This window comes from Oryx dammah, unplaced genomic scaffold (genome assembly GCF_014754425.2).
Source record: "Oryx dammah isolate SB20612 unplaced genomic scaffold, SCBI_Odam_1.1 HiC_scaffold_10, whole genome shotgun sequence".
NCBI lineage: Eukaryota > Metazoa > Chordata > Mammalia > Artiodactyla > Bovidae > Oryx > Oryx dammah.
The window spans coordinates 17373735-17395717 of NW_024070194.1; the positions used below are offsets into that span (position 1 = coordinate 17373735).

At 54.2% G+C, this 21983-nt stretch overlaps 1 protein-coding gene across 2 annotated transcripts in view; it reads left to right on the forward strand.

The window, feature by feature from the left end:
• Positions 1 to 6267: 6267 nt before the first annotated feature.
• SOGA1 (suppressor of glucose, autophagy associated 1) overlaps positions 6268 to 21983 on the forward strand; it is a 75104-nt gene continuing 59388 nt past the window's right edge. Inside the window, exon 1 of one of the 2 annotated variants that reach the window (XM_040247369.1) lies at positions 6268 to 7184. In XM_040247369.1, coding sequence (XP_040103303.1) covers positions 6510 to 7184 — 675 coding nt within the window. In that variant the 5' untranslated portion in view covers positions 6268 to 6509. The remainder of the gene's footprint in view (positions 7185 to 21983) is intronic. The other variant, XM_040247370.1, reaches the window with a different exon arrangement.

Sequence of the window (21983 nt, forward strand, 5' to 3'; positions counted from 1 at the left end):
TCATTTTTAAATTTTACTTTTTATTTTAAATTGAAGTATACTTGTACAGCATTATATAAGTTACAGGTATACATGATAGTGACTCACAATTTTTAAAGGTTACACTCCATTTATGGTTATTATAAAACAGTAGCTATATTCCCTGTGTTGTACAATAAGCCCTTGTTGCTTTATTATTATTATTATTTGGGGAGGTGCGTGCCACATGGCTTGCAGAATCCCAGTTCCCCAACCAGGAACTGAACTGCAGGTTACAGCAGTGAAAACCTGGAATCCTAACCACTAGGCCACAAGAGAACTCCACTTGTAGCTTATTTTCTACAAAACAGTTTGTACCTCTTAAGCCGCTTCCTTCTCCCCACTGGTAACCACTAGTTTGTTCTCTATATCTGTGATAGAACCAGGGATTCCTAACTTCCTGGTTCTAGGGCAGTTTTTCTTCTCTCTATAGACCCTTTCTGTATGTGACCCTATCTGGTCTCATGGATTTAAATATTATCTAAATGTTAATAATCTTTCATGACTCTGGACCACATGCTACCCTGGGCTCCACACTCATAGATCTGTTGCCTATATGCCTTGAAATTCTCCAAAAACATTTCAAAGAACTTTCAGTTGGGCCCAGAAAGAACTCTGAATTTCCATCTCTAAACCTGGTCTCTCTACCCACAATCACCTCTAAGCTGTTTTCCCTGTCTTGTTGAACCACACCACCACTCATACTGTAACGAAAGCCACAAACCTGGGAGTTGAGCTTCATTTCTCTGATGCCTCACCTCCATCCATGGGTGTCTAAGTCTTCAAAGTTCCCAGAAGTGATCTCAGGAGCATCCCTCTTCTTCCCTCTCTACTGCCTCCACTCTCATCCCAGCCACCGTTACCTCTCAGAGGCTGGTCCAACAGCTCCATGCCCCATCTTCTAGCATCTTCTTGCCATCAGCTAGAGTGATCTATTTAAAACACAGATTACATCTCACCCTGGCTTACTCCAAAGTCCCCAGTGGCTTGTCACTGCATCAAGAATAAAGGCCTGAAAGTGCTGCTGTGACCCCCTCTGTCCACTCCAGCTCTGTCCATCACCCGTCAAGTGCTGGTCACATGGCCCTTCTCACTGTCTTGACCATCAATCAAGTGGGTTCTCTCTGCCTGGAATTATCTTATTCTGGCTCTCTGAATAACTCACTTTAAATGTCACCTCCAAAGAGAGGTTGACCTGACTACTCTATTTAAAGCAGGCTCCCCTACTAATTCCTCTAACTCTTCTTCAGCCAGTGGTTTGTATAAGGGACAAAAACTTTGGGACTTCCCTGGTGGACCGGTGGTTAAGACTTCACAATTTTTAAAGGTTATACTCCATCTATAGTTATTGTAAAATAGCAGCTATATTCCATGTGTTGTACAATAAGTCTTTGTAGCTTATTATTATTATTATGGGGAGTGTGCTGGGGCATGAATTCCATCCCTCATTGGGGAACTAAGATCCCATATGCTGCATGGTGTGGCCAAAAAATAAAAGCACGTTTAAAAAAGGACTAAAAATTTCAGTTTTTAAAAGATCACCTCCTCTTGGGAGCCTTCCAGGATTTAGTCTCTATTCAGTTTCCATCATGTTGGTCAATTCAGCTGTTTGAATGGGAGAACATAAACTGTTTTCCCACTGGGTGATCAGCATCTTCATTTCTTACAATCTGATTTATTTCTTACAATCATTTAATGCTTTATGACTTCTAGAGTAGAACTTTATACAGTGTGTGCCTGAGCTGAACACTACCCAACAGTGCAGCACAACAGGGTCTAAAGCTAGATGGCCCTGGGATCAAATCTACCCCAGCCCTGCCACTTCCAAGTTATATGACCTTGAACAAGCATTCCAGTTACTCCTTGCTGCGTAACAAACTACCCCCAAAATTAGTGTCTCAGAACAACAATATTTATTTTGCAGTTTGGGACAGCTCATTTCTGCCCTGCTTAGCATCAGCTGGCGCAGCTCCAAGGCTGGAGGCTATATCATATGAAAATTCCTTCTCTTACATGTCCAGGGCTTGGTGGGGACCAGAGCTGGAGTTGTTGACTGGAACACCTTCATGTGGCCTCTCCCATGAGGCCTCGCTTCCTCCCAACATGGTGGCTGGGATCCAAGGGAAAGTGGATTGAGAGAGAGAGACTCAGAGACACAGAGAGATTGAGTTGTCAGTCATATTGCCTTTTAGGACCTAGCTTTGGAAGTCACACTGTCACTTCTGCCATTCTCTGTTGGTTGAGGCAGTCACAAAAGCTGCTCAGGTTCGAGGCGAGAGAATACAAGCCTCGTCACTCAATTGGAAGAGTGTCAGTGCCACACTGTAAGAAAGAATAATTGGGGGACTTCCCTGATGGTCTCGTGGTTGAGAAACCACCTTGCAATGCAGAGGACGAGGGTTCTAGCCCTGGTCGGGGAACTAAGAAGCCTTGAGCCCTGCACCTCACCACTAGAGCGTCTGTGTGCTACAGCGAAAGATCCCGCATGACAGTGAAAATCCCACATGCCGCAACTAAGCCCCCATGCAGCCAAATAAATATTTAAAAAAAAAGAATAATTGGGATAAGCTATACATACGTCTGGAGAAGGCAATGGCACCCCACTCCAGTACTCATGCCTGGAAAAATCCCATGGACAGAGGAGCCTGGTAGGCTGTAGTCCATGGGGTCGCTAAGAGTCGGACACAACTAAGCGACTTCCCTTTCACTTTTCACTTTCATGCATTGGAGAAGGAAGTGCCAACCCACTCCAGTGTTCTTGCCTGGAGAATCCCAAGGACGGGGGAGCCTGGTGGGCTCCCGTCTATGGGGTCGCACAGAGTCGGACACGACTGAAGCAACTTAGCAGCAGTAGCAGCAGCATACATACATCAAGGCTGTATATTGTCACCCTGCTTATTTAACTTCTATGCAGAGTATATCATGCGAAACGCTGGGCTGGAAGAAGCACAAGCTGGAATCAAGATTGCCGGGAGAAATATCAAAACCTCAGATACGCAGATGACACCACCCTTATGGCAGAAAGTGAAGAGGAACTAAAAAGCCTCTTGATGAAAGTGAAAGAGGAGAGTGAAAAAGTTGGCTTAAAGCTCAACATTCAGAAAATGAAGATCATGGCATCTGGTCCCATCACTTCATGGGAAATAGATGGGGAAACAGTGGCAGACTTTTGGGGAGGCTCCAAAATCACTGCAGATGGTGACTGCAGCCATGAAATTAAAAGATGCTTACTCCTTGGAAGGAAAGTTATGACCAAACTAGATAGCATATTCAAAAGCAGAGACATTACTTTGCCAACAAAGGTCCGTCTAGTCAAGGCTATGGTTTTTCCAGTGGTCATGTATGGATGTGAGAGTTGGACTATAAAGAAAGCTGAGCACAGAGGAATTGATGCTTTTGAACTGTGGTGTTGCAGAAGACTCTTGAGAGTCCCTTGGACTGCAAGGAGATCCAACCAGTCCATCCTAAAGGAGATTAGCCCTGGGTGTTCTTTGGAAGGACTGATGCTAATGCTGAAACTCCAATACTCTGGCCACCTCATGCGAAGAGTTGACTCATTGGAAAAGACTCTGAGGCTGGAAGGGATTGGGGGCAGGAGGAGAAGGGGACGACAGAGGATGAGATGGCTGGATGGCATCACGGACTCGATGGATGTGAGTCTGAGTGAACTCTGGGAGTTGGTGATGGACAGGGAGGCCTGGCATGCTGCAGTTCATGGGGTCGCAAACAGTCGGACACGACTGAGCAACTGAACTGAACTGATACATCCTTGAACCTATCTTCAAAAAATACAGTCAGTCCCAAGAAGTTCCTAACCTTTCCGGGGTCCTCTGCTGACGTGTTGGGCACTGAGCCTGGCATGAGTGTTCAGGGGGCAGGAAGCCCTGGGTGGTCTCCCCACCTCCAAGGAGCCAAGTCTGGGCCCCTGGCAAGTCTTACTCCTTCTGCTGTTTCCCTCCTCTGAACCGAGTCCAGAGCCCGCACCTTGACCCTATCCAGTCCTTGCCACCCCAGCCCCACCAGGGCTTGCTATTCCCCAGGCTCTTCTGGGGCTGCAATGTGGATTCAGGGCTCCCACATCTGAAGACCCTCAGAACAGGAAGTGCCATTGGCCTCCTGCTTAGCTATGAGTGTTGGGACCCAGACAGGGTATGTGGTAGAGCCAGGACTCTCGCCCAGGCCCACATCGGGAGATCCAGGCAGCTGCTGCTGTGGCCATGAGTGTGTCAGGAGTGGCTGAGCAGCCTGCTCTAGCACGTATTCCCCTGCCACGGTTCACATAATCCAGCATCTCCAAGCCCACATTCTGCATAGATGGAGAAATTGAAGCTCAGAGGGTATGGAGTTTCCAAGAGCCACACAGCATCTCTCTGTGCCAGACCAGAACCAGTCTACAAGAAATGGTTGGCATCAGAGCTAGAAGGGCCCTGTCATTCATTATATCACATGGGGTCTTCCGAGGCCGGAGAGGCAGAGGAGGGCCTACCTTGGACCTTGCCTTGGTGGAATGTCATGCCATCCTGTGGGTGATGACTCTTTTGTGGCTCATCTCCCTCGACTGCGTGCTCCATGAGGTCAGGAATTCACCACTGACAAGTCCACCACTGTGGCCCTCTGTGGACTGGGTGAGTGGACAGTCAGTGCGGACAGGGGAGCTGGTGCTTTGCCAGGAGGGGATGGAAATGCCCCTGAAGAAGTGTTTGCAGAGGACCTGTCGAGGGGCCCTTCTCCTTACCTGGCTGGTGGAGGCACCTGGAGAAAGGGTTTGAGGATGGAGGGGGCACTCACACACCTAGACACCCCTAGATGGGAATGAAGCCTTGCCTCACAAGGAGAGGGCATACCCCAGGAGTGTATTCACCGCTGTAGGGGAGGAGGTACAGAACAAAGTGGACCTGGGGCCAGCTGCGTGTCAAAGCGGAGGAGTGAGGCAAGAGGACTGGGGGGAGGAGGAAGAGGAGGGAAAGAGAAATGGAAAAGGAAGGGGGAAAGGGTTAGGAGGAGGAATCGAAAGGAAGAGGAACAGAGGGAGGAAGAAGGGGCTGCAGAGGGGTAAACACAGCCCTGCCCCCCACCGTCGCAAGGGGCTGCCACCCTGAGGGTGATCGCCAGCCCGCTGGGCAGCCAAAGGACTTCCGATGACTCTGCCCAGCAGGGGCCAGGCGGCGATGGCGGGTAGTAGCGAGGAGAGGGGGCGGGGAAGGTGTGACAGCCACATGGAAAAATCAACAACACGGGAGCACAGTTCTGGAAGGAAAGAAAGGACACCCATCAGAGTCGGGGCTCCAGGGTCATATGGAGTTGCTCTGTCTGGGACGTGTGAAGATCAGGGCAACCAGGTCCAGCTCGGACTAGCCCACGCGGGAGCCAAAACCTACTCCCAAAGCATCCGCAGGTCTGACTTCTCAGAACGGGTCCCCTCGATTTTAGCCGGGCAGAGCCTGAGACCGGGTTCAGGGAAGGAGCGAGCGTGCCTGGGGTCACAGCCGGTCAAGGCGTGCAGAGCTGGGCAGGCACCAAGGGCCAGACGCTCCCCACGACTATGAGAGGGAAGCCAAGCCTGGATATCCGGAGAACGCCCTTGGAGGCGCGAGGTCTGGCGTCATCCCAGCTCTGCCAGTAACCGTGGGCCGGGATCGCCGGTCTTCCCCAGGCTTTAGTTTACGCATCTGTACTTTGGGATGATCTGTCTCGCTCCGCCAGGTTCAGGGGGGCGGAGTTCGCGCACGCTCCGCACAGCCGCGAGGGGCGAGGTGCTCGGCGTGTATATGGATGCTGGCTCACGCGATCTGAGGTCCGCCCGGCCTCTGCCTGGGAGTCCCCCGTCTGGCCGCTCGCGCGACCTCTGCGCGGACGAGGGGAGCGAAGGCGCCTCCGCCGGGGGCGTCACCCAGGCCAGCAGGGGAGGGGACGGCGGCGGAACGGAGGCGGAGGGAGCCGGGGCCTCGGCAGCCTCGGCCGGCCTGACCCTCGAGGGGGTCGCTGTTGCCTCGCAGATCCCTCCCTCGCTCGCCGCCTGTGTCCCTCCCTGCCGCTCCCGCCGCGTCCGCCTTTTGTTCGCGGAGCCGCGCGTCCCCGAGCCGAGGCGGCGGGGCGGGGAGCTGGCGGGGCTGCGCGGGGGGCGGGCCGCGCCGGGCGGAGCCGGGGCCCGGGCCGCAGCCGGACTCGGAGCTCGAGAGAGCGATCGGCGCGCAGGCAGCCGGGGCCCGGGCACGCTCCGGGGGCGCGGCGAGGCCGAGGGGGCGGGCGCCGGGCGGAGCCGGAGCCGGAGCCGGGGTGCCTGGAGGCGATCGGGCCGCTCTCTCCGAGCCCAGAGCAGCGGAGAGACCGTGCGGCGGGGGTCGGGGCCGGAGTGCAGCCCAGGGGCTGAGGTGGGCCGAGAAGAGCCGCGACCCCAGCGGCCGGAGCGGCGCCAGGAGCCTCCCCCGGGGCGCGGAGGCCGGGCGGGCCCGGGCCATGCGCGCCGCTCGTTGAGGCCGAGAGAAACCGCGATGGAGTTGCCGGCGGGGGAGCCCCCGGCTCGGGGCTGCGGCCCCCCGCCTGCTCCCGCCCCGGAGAGGAAGAAGAGCCACCGCGCGCCGTCGCCGGCCCGGCCCAAGGACGTGGCCGGCTGGTCGCTGGCCAAGGGCCGCCGCGGCCCAGGCCCGGGGGCCGCGGCCGCTTGCAGCGCCGCGTCCTCGGCGAGGCCGGACAAGAAGGGGCGTGCAGTGGCGCCCGGGGCGCGGGGCGCAGGGACGCGAGTGGCCGGGGTCCGCACCGGGGTCCGCGCCAAGGGCCGTCCGCGCCCGGGGACCGGGCCGCGGCCGCCGCCACCGCCGCCCAGCCTCACCGACAGCAGCTCGGAGGTCTCGGACTGCGCGTCGGAGGAGGCGCGCCTGCTGGGCCTGGAGCTGGCGCTGAGCAGCGACGCCGAGTCGGCTGCCGGGGGCCCCGGGGGGGCCCGCACGGGACAGCCGCCCCAGCCGGCACAGCCGGCACAGCAGCCTCCGCGGCCCCCCGCCTCCCCCGAGGAGCCGTCGGTGGCTGCGTCGTCGGTGGGCAGCAGCCGCCTGCCCCTCAGTGCCTCGCTCGCCTTCTCCGACCTCACCGAGGAGATGCTGGACTGCGGACCCGGCGGCTTCGTGCGAGAGCTGGAGGAGCTGCGCTCGGAGAACGACTATCTCAAGGTGCGGGGTCGGGGCGGGGGTCCCGGTGGGGGAAGAGGAGGCCGCGGGGAGGCGCGGGTGTCCGCCCCACCGGCCCGAGGCACCAGGCGGCCCGCTGTCCCACCGCTCAAGCTGGGCAAGGGGCCTAAACCCTCAGGGGCTCCCTCGCATCCCGCTTCCCATTGTATCTGGGAAACCTCCTAAGGGAGGAACCTGGAGGAGACTGCCGATGGATGGGCTTTGATTTAGGAAGGGGGTCTTGAGTGCTTTGGAGGATGCTTAGATAAGGTGCCTGGGATGGGGGTGGGTGCTCCGTGAGGGGCTGGACCTCGGAAATCGCAGCTCAGAGCCCCCACCCCCAGGCCGCTGGGTGGCCCTCCTTTCTGGGACAGGCACTGGTGTGCCATTAGCCGGGGAGACCTGTGGCCATCTCCGGCTAAAGAGAGGCCTGAACACTAGCCTAAGTCTTCACCCAGGGCTTTCCTGGCTCGGGCCTGTCCCTGCCTGCCTTTTAGGGCGGGTCCCCGTTTGAAAGCATGACATCTGGGAACATCCCCTTGGCTAGAGTCCGACTTCCGCCCAGTCTAACGGTCCTGCAGCCTGGGAGGATGGTGTCCTGGGAGAACCGGTTCACAGCTCCCTAAATCCCAGGGTATTGTCTTCTGCCCAGTTTTGGATAGGCCCTGTATACACAGCAGTCCTATCGGTGGCCCCCAGCAGTGTCCATCTCCTTTCCAATAAGAAGAGGGAAGCTGGCATCTGAAAGAGGCTTTTTCCTCTGGGCATGTAGGGGACCTGAGAGCTTCCCAGGAAAGCAGTCTTGACCGTCACCCTTTCGGTGCACATGAGGACCTACTGGATGCAGGCCAAGCTCTGTCTGCCCACTGAGGCAACTTTAGCGCCTCGTATGTCGCTGTTGGCCTGGGAGATTGCCGGCTTCCTGGGTTCTCCCGCCACGGGCTGGGCACGGTTTGGAAGAGGCTGAAATGTTACCTGCTCTTATCAGTTGATATCCTGGCACAACACCCAGAGCACCCCTGGCGAAGAGCCTCCGAGTTCATGGCACTCTGCTAATTTCTGTCTGCCTGGCAACACTGAGCCATGCACTGTAGCTCTTCGGGCCAAAAGGGTTTCTCTGTCTTCAGAGTCTGTGAGGTCTTGCTTAACTGTGTCCCCCCTTCTCCATCTCCCCCAGGATATGCTACCCCACATGTGTTTAGTAACTGCTTGTACAATAGAAGGATAGCGTCTGTCTGAATCAGAATAACCTACCTTTTAGCCTCTAACCTTTTTTCCTCAGACCAGGCCTTAGTTTTCTCATCTGTTAATTGGGAGGGTAAGCCTTCCCAAAGCTCCCATTCGGTGTGGACAGTCAGGGGCTCAGTCAGCTCCTGCCGTCTTCACAAGCCAGCTGTGAGGAGGGTGTTAGGAGAGAGGAGGGAGATCAGCCAGAGAAGGCCTGGCCCTGCCCAGGTGGTGCCTGACTTGCCCTGAGCTCCTCAATCCTGCCTCCTGGCCTCCATTGCTCCCCTGGCAAGGGAAGATGGGCCGTAGAGCTTGGCTTCATGGTCTCCCTCACCCACTCCCACCAGCTCCTGTTCGTCCCAGGAAATTACCCGGCAGAGCTCTGGAGTCCTGCCCAGCCACCCATGACTGTTAGGATGGAAAACAGTTCCAGAAGGCTGGAGATTGAACCTGAGGCCTCACAGGGGCCAGGACCTGGCTGGGGACCACCCATTGCCTGGGTCAGGGCTCAGCCTCAGTTTCCCTCATTCATTCAGTGTTTCTGGCTTCACGTGCAGGCCTCAGGCCACTGTTATATCTGAAGAGTGTGCCTTCCTGGCTGTGTGATCTTGGGCAAGCCCCTTAATGTCTCTGGACCTCAGTCTCCTTGATGTAAAAAGAGACATCACACATCTTCCAACCTTAAGGGTTCAATGAGTTATGTGCGCAAACACCCTGAGAGCGCCTGGCGTGGAGCAAGCCTCAGAGGAGGGTAATTTCCATCACTGTTATGCTCAAGCGGTACATGACACGTATCCGTGGGCGCTTACCATGTTCTCTGGCAGACTCCGTGGGGAAGGAATAGAGCCTCCTCCCCACCCGAAGCAGTCCTGGCCCCTCATTCATTCAGTCACCAACTATTTACTTAATGCCTGCTGGGTACCAGGCACTCACACAGATCTGAGGATGAAGTGTCTGTTTTTATGGAGCTGTTGTTTCTAGTGGAGGAGACTGGAATTAGACAGTAGTCACACATTGCATCACACACTGCATCACACTAGGGATCGTCACAAGGGTGGGGAGGGACACGAGGGGGGCCTGGGCAGCTTAGGGAGGCCAGATGAGAGGGAGCCAGCTGAATAAGGAGCTGGAGTGAGACCCTTCCAGGCTAAGCGAAGTAGGAAGAAACTTGTGGAATTCAGGGAACAGTTCCGAGCCTGGAGAGACGGAGGAGATTGGATGGGAGAGGTGAGCAGGACTGGACTGTGTCCACGTGAATCAGTCCCTGATCTTCTCTCCAGCTGCCAGCCTCACAGAGGCGAGGTGAAAGCCTAGAGACTGTGGATGTGGGCCGTAAATGTAGAGGCTATCACAGGAGTTGAGTTCTTTGTTTGGTTTTGTTTTGGGGGCACGCCGTGAGGCATGAGAGATCTTACTTCCCAGACCCAGGGATCAAAGCCGCATTTCCTGCAGTGAAAGTGCAAAGCCTTAACTACTGAACCGGCTGGGAAGTTCCAGGAGGAGTTGTTTCGTTCATCCTCGAGATGGGTAAACTGCAGCCACAACAGGGAGGGGACTTGCTCCAGGTCCCAGAGCCAGTTCTCCAGGCAGCCAGGCTTGGAGTCAGAGTACCTTGTACTCTTGACTTGTTTCCTGCCCCTCTGGGCCGCTTTGCTTCTAAGATGCAGGAACCGAGTTACCAGGAGAGACTGCAGGTCCCCAGCATGTCCGCGGCAGGCCTGGTGCTGCCTGGCTTGAGTCCCTGGGAGCCCGGTGGGGCCTTTCTCAAGCTCACCTCCCAGTTGATGGAAGGCACTGGGACCTGTCGCCTGGGGAGGGCCTTGCGGATGATGAGGGCAGATCTCCTGTGGCCTGAGGCTTGCTCTGGTGCCCCAGGGATAAGGTGGAAACCTGACAGTTCTCTCCCAGTGAGGAGCTGCTACAGAGAAGCTTGCTGTCACTTGAGTTATTCAGAGTTATTGACTGCTGGAGGTGTTCGCCTGTTGGATAAAGACATAGGGCTTGTGGAAAACAGCTTGTAAACTGAACAAAATGTAGTGTTTGTGATTACTTGAGGAGGATTTAGGAAGAGGTTTATGTGAAGGCTGTAGCTGCAATTGCCTGACCTCAGGGTCCCTTCCAGCCAAGGAAGTGTGAAGGTTATTAACTTTAAAAAAAATGTAAACAAGACATTGAAGTATAGTTGCTTTACAAGGTTGCGTTAGTTTCTACTCTACAGCAGAGTGAATCAGCTATGTGTATACATATATGCCCTCTTTTTTTCCTTCCCATTTAGGTCACCACAGGACACTGAGTAGGGTTCCCTGTGCTATAATAGTAAGGTTCTCATTACTCATCTATTTTTACATAGTATCAATAGTTTATATATGTCAATTCCAATCTCCCAATTCATCCCATCCCCTCCTTTTCCCCTTGGTATCTATGTTCTCTACCTTGAAGGTTATTAACTTTTAAGGGTCCAGGATTCAAAGAAGCAGACAGATTGACTGTTTGACCTTCAAAATCCTGGTGGTCTGAGGTCTTCCATTTCCCCATCACCACTAATTGTTGTCCGTGTACCATTAGGACATGCTGGGAACCACCCAGTGTGGACTGAAGAATCTGAGAGTTGGAACCCAAAGATCTGGCTTTGCGACCTGACTGTCATTTACTGTGTGGCCATGAGTGAGTCACGTGGCCTCTCTGAGCTCTCTTTTGGTTTCATCTGTATAATGAAGATGATGAAACCTGCCTGGGCAGCCTCAGAGGACTGTTTACAGGGATCGGGGAGGTGTGAATAGACAAGGAAACATATTGCAAGCAGTGAAATCCTGCACCTTTTAGGGAATTACCATTATTGTTAATCGGTGAGCAGAGAGGATGTCTAGGTCTTCATTCTTTTTTGGGGGGTGTGGCTGTGCCGGGTCTCTGTTGCTGTGCAGGCTTTATCTAGTTGCGAGGAGTAAGGGCTATTCTCTAGCTGTGGTGCGAGGGCTTCTCATTGCGGTGGCTTCTCTTGTTGCAGAGCACAGGCTCTAAGGCACAGGCTCAGTGGTTGTGGCGCATGGCCCTAGTTATACTCTGGGGCGTATGGAAGTCTCCTGGACCAGGAATCGAACCCGTGTCTTCTGCATTAGCAGGCAGATTCTTTACCACTGAGTCATCAGGGAAGCCCTGAAGTCTTCATTCTTGATAGAGCTGGGAGAAGACAGGAGGGTGGATCCCCTTAGCTTTAAGATGTTAATAAATCAGGAGCTGCTCCAGGGAGGACAGGAAGGTGTGGGTCACATTCCATACTGTGTGGACTCCATGAAGCAAGCCCTCCCCACCTCCCTGGAGGTTCTACATGTGAGAGTTTGTGTGTGCGTGCTGTCACTTCAGTCATGTCCGATTCTTTGCGACCCTATGGGCTATAGCCTGCCAGGCTCCTCTGTGCATGGGATTCTCCAGGCAAGAATCCTGGAATGGGTTGCTATGTCCTTCTCCAGGGGATCTTCTCTATCCAGTGATCGAACCCGTGTCTTCTATGTCTCCTGCACTGGCAAATGGGTTCTTTACCACTAGTGCCACCTGGGAAGTTGGAAGTACAGCCAGTTTTAGATGTCAGCCCAGAAGGGCCCAGAGGAAGCATCTAATTCACTTCCAGTTCCCATTGGGTACAGTTGGGTAAATGGAGGCTCCAGCTCACACAGCCAGAATTCCAAACCTGGTTGGTCCAACCCTGTGAAAAGACTGTTCTTTTCACAGTCTGAGAGGAACATGAGTTTGTGGTTGCTGACGACGGGTCTAGTGTGGGACATAGGTTGGTGAGAGGAATTCTATTGTGTGCAGTGCCCTAGGCTAAGACTTGTTGGGAGAAAGTAGAGAATAACCTATGTTGGGGCTGAGGGCCTGGAGCCTGCAGGCACTGTGCGTGTGTTTAGGGGGGTGAGGCACGTGCCTGCCTGAGTGTACATGGATATGTACCCTGCATCAATGCAAAGTGAGATTAGAACCAGGGGTCTGAGACTGGAGGAAGTGATGGGGGATTGGATCCAGCTTTACGGGTTAGATAATGGTTAGGCTGGAATCCAGAGTGCTGGAATGTTAGAGCCCGCCTGGGGACCCCCAAACCACTGATTACTGGCCTTCTCTGGCTCTTGCACACAACAGCTATCAGCTATGAGATCATTTCCAGAGTGCCAGGCCCTGAGTTAAGTAAGTCCTTACAGCAGTCCTATGTGGAGAGTTCTGACATCAGACCCATTTGACAGAGGAGGAAGCGGAGAGGTTATGTCACGTGCACAGCTGGTACACATGGGACCCTCATCAGACAACCCCAGGGAGCTCTCTTCCCCAGTCGTTCTTCCACCCTCTCCCATGCAGGAGGCAGCCCGTGCCTCCAAGTTTCAGAGAACAGGATTCTCGCCTGGTTCTGCCAGTTACAAGCTGTGTGAGATGCTCAATCTTTCTGAGTCTCTGTTTTCTCTTCTGAAGAATGGGAGATAAGCATATCTGCCCCTTTTCCAAGTGGGGACCCTTTTCCAAGTGGCAATGTAGATTTGTGTGCGTGCTAAGTCACTTCAGTCGTGTCCAACTCTTTGGGAACCTGTGGACTGTAGCCCGCCAGACTGCTCTGTCCATGAGATTCTCCAGGTAAGAATACTGGAGTGGTTTGCCATGCCCTCCTCCAGGGGAGCTTCCTGACCCAGGAATCAAACCCACGTCTCCCGCTGCTCCTGCACTGCTGGCGGATTCTTTACCGCTGAGCCTCCGAGGAAGCCCGATATACATCTAGCACACAGTAAATGTCAGTGCTTGTCCTGGTTGTCACCTTTCCCTTACTTGCTGGGTCAGGCATTCATTCATTCATTCATTCATTCAACATATATTTTCCGAATGCCTCCTGGATTCCAGGCCCCATGCCAGGTGTCTGGGGCAGTAGCCAGCAAGCTGTGAAGCATTTCTCGGCTCCCGGGAGTTGTAGGGGGAAGGGTTCAATCTGCCTGTCACCAGGTTGGGGGAGAGGAGTGGTCATCGGTCAGCAAAGCTCCTGGTCAGTCCCTGTCTTGAGTCTCAGCCGTCTCCGAGGCGGCTGAGAGGTGGCCTGGAAGAAGCAACTCTGAGAACTGGGTCTTTAAGGATTTTCAGCCTGTCTTGGGGGCAGGGAGAAGCTCCAGCGAGATGGAGAATGAGATGGAAAATGTGAGATGGCTGCCGCTGAGGCCTTAGGAGGACCACGAAGCTCCCAGGGCTCCCAGTATTCCTGGCAGAGGGGCTTGGCCTGTGTCCCTGGGCACACTCTCTCCTGCACACACAAACTCACGAACCCATATTCACAGCGCATGCGCAGAGATCCACGCCCACTGACACACGTCTCATGTACCCATTCAGGGACAGGCTTGTGCTCTCTGCTTTCCAGAAGCACACTTGCAGGCGTTTTAGAGAGGAGACCCACTCAGAGAAGTACACAGACCCATGCAAGATACACCACACGTGTCTCCTCGCACCCCCCGTTACTGGACAGACACAACACAGACACACCATCTAGGAGATGGCAGGCTCAGAAACACACCCTCACACACTGCCAGACACGTTTGGCCGCGTCCCAGAGATGGACAGACCCTGGAGACAGTGTCAGACATATCGGAAGTACACGTGCGTATGCAGGCGCAGACTTGGTACACAAACCCACGCAGACTCATTACACACAGGTGCTGGCACCTGCAGAAATCCACAGACCCACCCCTGCCAGGCGGGCACAGACACCGCGCATCACCCAGACACCCCCACTGCGTCTGCCACAAAGACAGCAAACAGCAGACCCAGGCTCACCGACCCGGGCTTGCACACCCGGGCTCACAGACACACAAAGCCAGGAGACACGTGAACAGAACGTGGAGCCATGACATAGAAGCAGGGCATGAGCACAGAGCATTCAGACATCAGGTCTGTAGCATGTGCTAACAGGAGCCAGAGACCCACAAAGGAGGATACCCAGACATGCACACACACACACACACACACACACACACTGGCTGTGACATTGCAGCCACACAGAAACACAGGATATCCTGGCCCGTGTCTCCCTGGAGCTCATGTGTACAAACTACTGTTTTCAGCGCCTCCACGAGGCTTCCTTCCACTAGGCTGCTGAGAACAGTGAGGAGTGTGACAGGGGCTTGATTTTGCAACCTCTGGGATCTGGGTGCCCTGGAGCCTGACTGAGGCTGAATGGTTTGTAGGCAGATAAAGGGCTGGCAGGTCACTGAAGTGGAGAAACTGCATCAAAGGCCCTCAGGCCCCAGACACACGACACTTGGGCTGGGGCCCAGTGAGCCAAACGGAGCAATTGTCAGGCCTGCCTGCAGGAGAAATAGTGCCCAGGGGCACCTCCCTCCTAATCTCCTCGGAATTTCCTGCTTGCCCTCATCTACTGCCTCCTCCCCTTGCCCCTTTGCTGGGGGCTGTGGAGGACTGTACCATTCCTGTCCCTAATGAGTGGCTGATTCTGCCTGCGAAAAGGAAACTGGGATAGAGGAAGTTATGTGGGCTCAGAGGAGAGGCCTGGAAGACTTCCTGGAGGAGGAGGCATTAGAGTTGAGGAGTTAGCCTTGAATGACAGCCTCTGTGTCCTGCTGCTGGGACCGTGCCTGGCACATCCTAGCAATTCAATAAATATTTGTTGCACGATTGAATGAAAAGCAGTGATCGGGGTCTGCAGATGGGCTGCAGGCAGACTATGGGCTTAAAATAGAAGAGCTGGGGGGAGTGGTGGGTGGGGGCAGTGGTGAGAGGCAGACTGGGAAGGGGAGGTGGGCCTGCTTGGGAAGGGCACTGGGCGCTGAGCTGACTGAGGCATTGTGAACGCCTTGCTGGCAGGGGCTGTGTTGACCTAGAGCAGGGCTAGGCACTGCCTCCTTTCCACGTGTCTTTAGCACGGGGCACAAGACCCAGGGGCCTCGGCAGGGACGTGGAGAAATTTCCACTTTGGGGATCAGGTCTGGGCCAAACCTTGCTTTGTTGCCTCTTCCCTGTACATGAACCCTGTGTTCAAGGCCCCTCTTCAAGCCTCAGTTTTCCTGTCTGTAAGATGGGAACTTAGGGGGTCCAGTGATTAATAATCCTTCCAATGCGAGGGATGCAGGTTTGAGCCCTGGTTGGGGAACCAAGATCCCACAGGCTGTGGGGCAACTGAGCCCATGCGCTGTAGAGTCTATGCTCTCTATTAAGAGAAACTCCCGGATCGCAATGAAGACCCACTGTAGCAAAGAAAAAATAAAACAAAGGGAACTTAATTCCTTTCTTTCTTTCAGAGCACTTGGGAGGATTAATGGTCAGGCATACAGCACATTCAGCACCATCCTGGGCACAGCAGAAGGGAGGGAGCCCCACATGTGTAGTCTCTGGGGCAGAAAGAGTTCTTCAGGGGAGGAGCTTGGCTAAGTTCTAAGCAGAGGCTTGACCAGCAGCCAAGATTATAACTAAGATCATTCCCCTGGGTGCCCCACAGGCGTGACCTCATATGCAGTCACATTCTCTTCCTTCTGGCGCCAGAAGGAGCTGGGAACTGGGATGGGGAAAGAGCCCGGAGACTTGGGTGTTCTGGGCCGGGCTGGCCCTGGCAGTCACTGGAGGAGCCCCACAGGTCAGTGGATGGTGCTGGCCTCCCTGAGGAAAGGTGGAGAGTCTGAGAAGGTGGGAGCAATAAGCCAGCCTTTCCCTTCTTTGGGGTCCAAGGTGGTAGAGAGCACTGTGCTCTGGAGCCAAGCCCACTTGGGCTTGAAACCTTGTTCTGCCTTTTCTTCTGTGAGCTTTGCCTTTACAAGCCTCAGTCTCCTCATCTGTACAATGGATGGGCATGCTGATGGTGCTCGCCCTACAGTGTTGGCTGTGAGGATTAAATGTGAGAAAGAATGTATGTGAGGATTACCCAGGGCCTATAAGGTCTCAACAGCTCTGCACCCTCATCACTCATTATCACCAGGCTTGGATCTGACTGCCTGTGAGCCCTGGGTTTTTGTTTTTAGTATTTATTTATTTATTTAATTATGTTGGGTCTTAGTTGCTGCACATGGGATCCGTGTTGCGGCATGTGGAATCTTTAGTTGCAGCCTGTGGGATCTAGTTCCCTGACCAAGGATGGAGCCCAGACCTCCTGCATTGGAACTGCGGAGTCTTCCGCCCTGGACCACTGGGGGAGTCCCACGCCCTGGGTCCTTGACGACAGGGGTTGTGCCTGGCTCTGGGTGTGGGTCTTGGCATGGAACAGGGGCCTGGGAGGTGTGTGTGTGTGCAGCTGAAGTGCATTGTGGGTATCCCCAAACACGTCTCTCCCTGCGCCGGCCACCCTTTTCCCGCCTGTCCCAAGTCAGGCCAGTGCTGCAGGCTCTCATCCAGAGATACCTCTTTGCTGATGGAGGGCCACCTTTGGGGATCCCACATTCTAGAAGTGGGGTGAAGAATCTCCCATTGCCTGTGCCTCAAAGAGAAGCTCAGACTCCAAAGAGTTTGGGGTTCTGTATCCAGGCTGGACCAGCTGTCTTTACCCTGGTTTTGCCCCAGATCCACATGAGTTTTTCGGGGTCAGGTGCCTCGACCTCTCCCCTCCACACCCTTCCTGAGCCCTGCCCAAGTGCCTGGGTGGCCTGTGTGGTCCTGCTTTTCTCAGCCTCACCCCCACTCCACCCAAGTTCTGAGCGCTCTTTGCACCCCAACCCTCTCTCTGTCTTCTCTGCCACGGTGCCTTGTGCTGCAGTTCCTCTCTCCTCCGTTGGGTTCCTCCTCCACCTTCCTGTGTTCAGCTCCAGGCCAGGCTCCTGACTTAGACACCTAGGTGCTTCCTGTAAGCTCCTTTGGGGCATTTTCCTCTAAGTAATTACAGTGTTAACTAGATAATTTCATCCCCCTTCCCCAAGCTCTGCATGAGGACACAGCTCTTACCCTGGTGGGACTTAACCCCTTCCTTTCATTGGTGTCTGTAAACTGAAGCTCAGAGAGGTTAAGGGGCTTGCCAGAGGTCACGCAGTCTGTAAGTGGCAAGAGGCAGAAGGACTAGGGTCCCTGGTGCTCTTTGCTGGATGCTAAGCAGGGGGAATGGTGCCCGCAAAGATTCGGAGGTGTGCGATGCTGGAGTGTGCTGGTGCCTCAGGCCACACCGCCTGGAGCCACTCCCTTGACTCTCCAACCCCGCCTTCCCTCCCTGTACACCTTTGAGCGCTGTGCTCTCCCTGCTCAGATATTTGGCTGCAGCCCAGAGACTGTTTGGGGGATGATTTTGAATTTTTTTAAAATTATATGTTTATTTATCATTTATTTTGGCTGTCCGGGTCTTCGTTTCAGCACACAGGATCTTCAATCTTCGTTGCGGCCTGTGAGATCTAGTTCCTGGACCCGGGATCGAACCCAGGCCCCCTGCATTGGGAGCACGGAGTCTTAGCTACTGGACCACCAGAGAAGCCTCTGGGGGACGTTTTAAATACATCCAGATCCAAATGCTACTTTCCTTCCTGTCAACAGAGAAAAGCGCCCCCCAACCCAGCTGCATCAGGGGCTGCAGAGGTCTCACTGCTTTGGCTAGTGAGGCCTGAATGGGACAGCGACAAGTCAGGCCTGGCCTTGGAGGTCAGCGTTTTCCAGGCATCTCCTCCCTCCTCAGCCCCCACTGCCCATGCATGCCTATGTGGACACACACACAGCTCCCCACCAGAGAGTGTCTGTGGTCTCACGCATAGAGCCAGGCCACATCTGAGAGGCTCACTCCTGATTGACTTTGGAGCCTTCTTCCTGACCCTCTGTTTGCTTATCTGTAAAATGGGCATCTATAGAATAGCACTTGCCTCAAAGGAACTGTATTTGAGGTAACGGACATTCAGAGCTCAGCCCGGTGCTGGCACAGGGTAAACCCTTGCATATATTAGCTGTTATTATTCTCACTACTGTCCCATCAGAGACACCATCTAGTCTAGTTTAGAGAGCTCAAACTGGACTCGAAACCTGGCCATGCCATTTAACGTGTGACCTTGAGGTGACCTCTCCGACCTCAGTCCCTCACCAGTCAGTGCGGAGGCAGGGATACAGCGAGATAATGTGTGTCTCCAGGCACAGGTGGTGTGCTCAGGCAGCCCTGTGCCTGTGGGCGTTTATTGCTCTTGGAAAGGCAAGTCCAGGACTCTGTCTTCCATCACTGAGACCAGGCAGCCTCCATGCCAGTGGGAGGGGGCATTGTGTGGCATGGCCATGCCTGGCTGGGGTCCAGGCCCTCCTTCTCCAGGACCTTTGACCCTGACTCCACTAAAGCTAGAGCCCAGCCTCCACACAAGGAGGCTAAGCTGGGGAACGGGAGCGCAGAGTCCCTCCCGGCTGGACTCCGGACAGTCTGGGGAACAGTGGGGTGTCCCAGGCCCCCTCTAGACTGCAGAGCCCCTGCCTGTGAAGGGATGGAGTCTCTGGGCCCCTTTGCCCCGCTAATGCTCCCGCAGTTCATGGCTTTTGAGCTGGAAAGGAAGTGGAGCCGCACAGCCTCTGTCCTCCTTGGGGTCCAAGTGCGATGATCTCATCTGGAGCCTTGACAGACCCTGGAGAACGGGCAGAAGGGACAGCAGATGGCTGTCCTGGCCTCTCGGGGGGGCTGGCATGCCGCCCTCGTGGCCACTGCTGGCCCACCCTGCAGGTCAGCCGTTCCAGGCGGGAGTGAGTGGCCCGGCCAGAGCCAGGGTGGCAGATGGGCAAGCAGCCTGGGCTTTGGCCTGAGGGAGGGACCGTGGTGGCCAGGGTGGTGTGGAGAAGGCCGGCCAGGCAGAGGCTCCCAGGCCTCTGTGGAGTGGTTGCCATCCCGCAGATCGAAGCTTCTGGATCCCTCAGCTCAGCTATCATTCTTGCTGGGTCTGTTGCCCATTGGTGGGTCGGGTCCCTAGAACCTGGGAAGGAAGTGATAAATTTGGGTAAGGTTTGAAATTGAGCGAGGCTTCCCTGTGACTCAGATGGTAAAGAATCCACCTGTAATGAAGGAGACCCGGGTTGGATCCCTGAATTGGGAAGATCCCCTGGAGAAAAGAAGGGCAACCCACTTCAGTATTCTTGCCTGGAGAATTCCATGGACAAAGGAGCCTGGTGGGCTACAGTCCATGGGGTCACAAAGAGTGAGACATGACTGAGCAACTCACACTTTCACTTTTCTTTGAAACTGAGCTGCGGTGTAGTTAGGCTGGGACATATGTTACGCTCCATGAAAGAAAAACAGGGTTGAGATGGACGCGATGGGCCTAGAGGGGTCTGGAGGGCTTCTCTGAAGAGGTGGCCTTAAAGTGGATGCTTCAAGCAGGACGGGCAGCCAGTAGTGGAAGATGAAGGAGAGGGGAATCCAGGCAGATGCTTAGAGGTGGGACAGGCGAGGTATCTTTTGGCCTCTGGGAAAAGACCTGAGTGGCCGATAAGAGGAGGAGTTGGGGAAGTTGGAGACGGACAGGTTGGCAGGTTCAGGCTTCTCTTTTGCTTTCAGGCCAGGTGATTTACATACAGCAAAATGAACTTTGGCAAGTGTATGGACCTCTGTAACCACCACCATAATCATTCCGTTCCCCAGTGGCTCAGATGGTTAAGAATCCACCTGCAATGCAGGAGACGTGGGTTCAGTCCCTGAGTCAGAAGAGCCCCTGGAGAAGGAAATGGCAGCCCACTCTAGTATTCTTGTCTGGGGGAAATCCCACGGACAGAGGAGCCTGACGGGCCACAGTTCACAAAGAGTCAGACACGACTAAAGCGGCTGAGCTGCGTCAGCTCTCGCCCCCCGCCTGACATTCCCCCGTACCCCTTGGTGGCCAGGGCCTGCCTCCTCCAGCCCCTGGCAACCACTGATGTGTTTCCTATCCCTATGATCTTGCCTGTTCCAGAATATCATGGAAATGGCTTCATACAGTCCATAGCCAACTGAGTCTGACTTCCTCCACTTAGCATAATGCCTTTGGGCTTCACCCGTGTGGTTGTGGGTATCAGCAGTTCCGTCCTCTTTATTGCTGAGTAGTTATTATATGGATGTACCACCGTTTAGCTCTTCACCAGTTGAGGGACATTTGGGCTGTTTCCAGAGTTTGATGATTGTTGAGGGATTTCACGTAGGAGAATTTACAGTTAAAAAAAAAAGCACTCCATGTACTCAGTGGAGAACAGATTAGTGGGGAGTAGACCGGCCATCCTGGGGACTGAATCCAGTGATTTGGCGATGAATCTGGCTCACTGTGTGTGTGCTCAGTCATGACCGACTCTTTATGATCCCCCACCCCCTGACTCCTCTGTCCTTGGAATTTTCCAGGCAAGAATACTGGAATGGGTTGCCAGTTACTACTCCAGGGCATCTTCCCAACCCAACGATCAAACCCCCATCTCCTGCAGCCCCTGTATTGACAGGTGGATTATTTACCCACCTAGGAAGCCCGTAGGTACTCAATAATTCTTCATATAAAATGGCTGTGCCCTGCAGTAGCCAGGGAGGCTTCTTGGTGGAGGTGGTATTTGAGGTGGAGGGGTGAGGAGGTTGGAGACAGATACAAAGAAGAAAGAGGCCCCGGCAGTGCAGAGTCCCCATGGGAGCTGGGTGGGCTGGGACCCCAGCTTCCTGCTCCTGCCTCAGCCTTGGTATCCCAGGGTTTCTAGAATGTGGTCTGCAGGGCCCAGATCAGGATTCACTGGGTGAGCAAGCACCTGCCAGGGCCCACCCTAGCCCCATGTGGGCTGGCGCTTTGGGGTAGGAGTTAGCCAGAGGACCTCAGCTCTGGAACAGTCTCTTCCTTGTTAGCTGATAAGAGGCTACCCCCTCATGCATTCAGGAGCCTCCTGTTCCCCTGGCTCCTCCTGTCCCCTCTGGGCCAGCTGGGGGCTCTCCCACCTTTTGCTACTTGCTGTGTTTCTTTAAGGGGCTTCGTGTTGGTCCCTTGCACCTCCAACCCCATGAGCTGGGAGATCTCACCAGCTGCTTTCCCAGTCCAGTTCCATCAGACCCATGTATCTGGAGCCCCTCTGAATGTTCCAGTAGCCCCAAATATAACCCCTCCCTTCTGTCCTCATTGTGCAGAGATTAATCATCTTACATTCCAGTAGGTTTCCTGCTGAAAGTATTTTTTCCTGGAACATTTTGTGTTTTTTTTGGCCATGCCACACAGTTTGCAGAATCTTAGTTCCCTGACCAGGTATCAAACCCCCACCCATCACAGTGAAAGCCCCAATTCCTAACCACCAGACTGCCAGGGAATCCCCTTTTCTGGAATATTTTAAATGTGGCTTGAAATCAGAGCTCTTCTTCTCCAGCTTTATGCCTGATGGTGGAGAGTGGGGGTCTGGGGTCATTACCCAGACCCTACAGATGAGGCAGCTCCAGAGGAAACACAGATTCCATTTTATTTTGTGCTGTATCTCCCTTTAGTCTCTCTGCTGAGAGTAATTTTCAGAATAGTGTTTCTAAATGTTTAAAATGAAATGTAAAGGAAAGCAAGCATATGGAAATATAATTATCAAAGTATATATTTAAATGATGACATAGTAATAGGTGTGCTTATTAACTCATAAGATCTGGAAATAGGTCTACTAACACTGTAATTTCAAAGTACTGATGAGTGTAAAGGA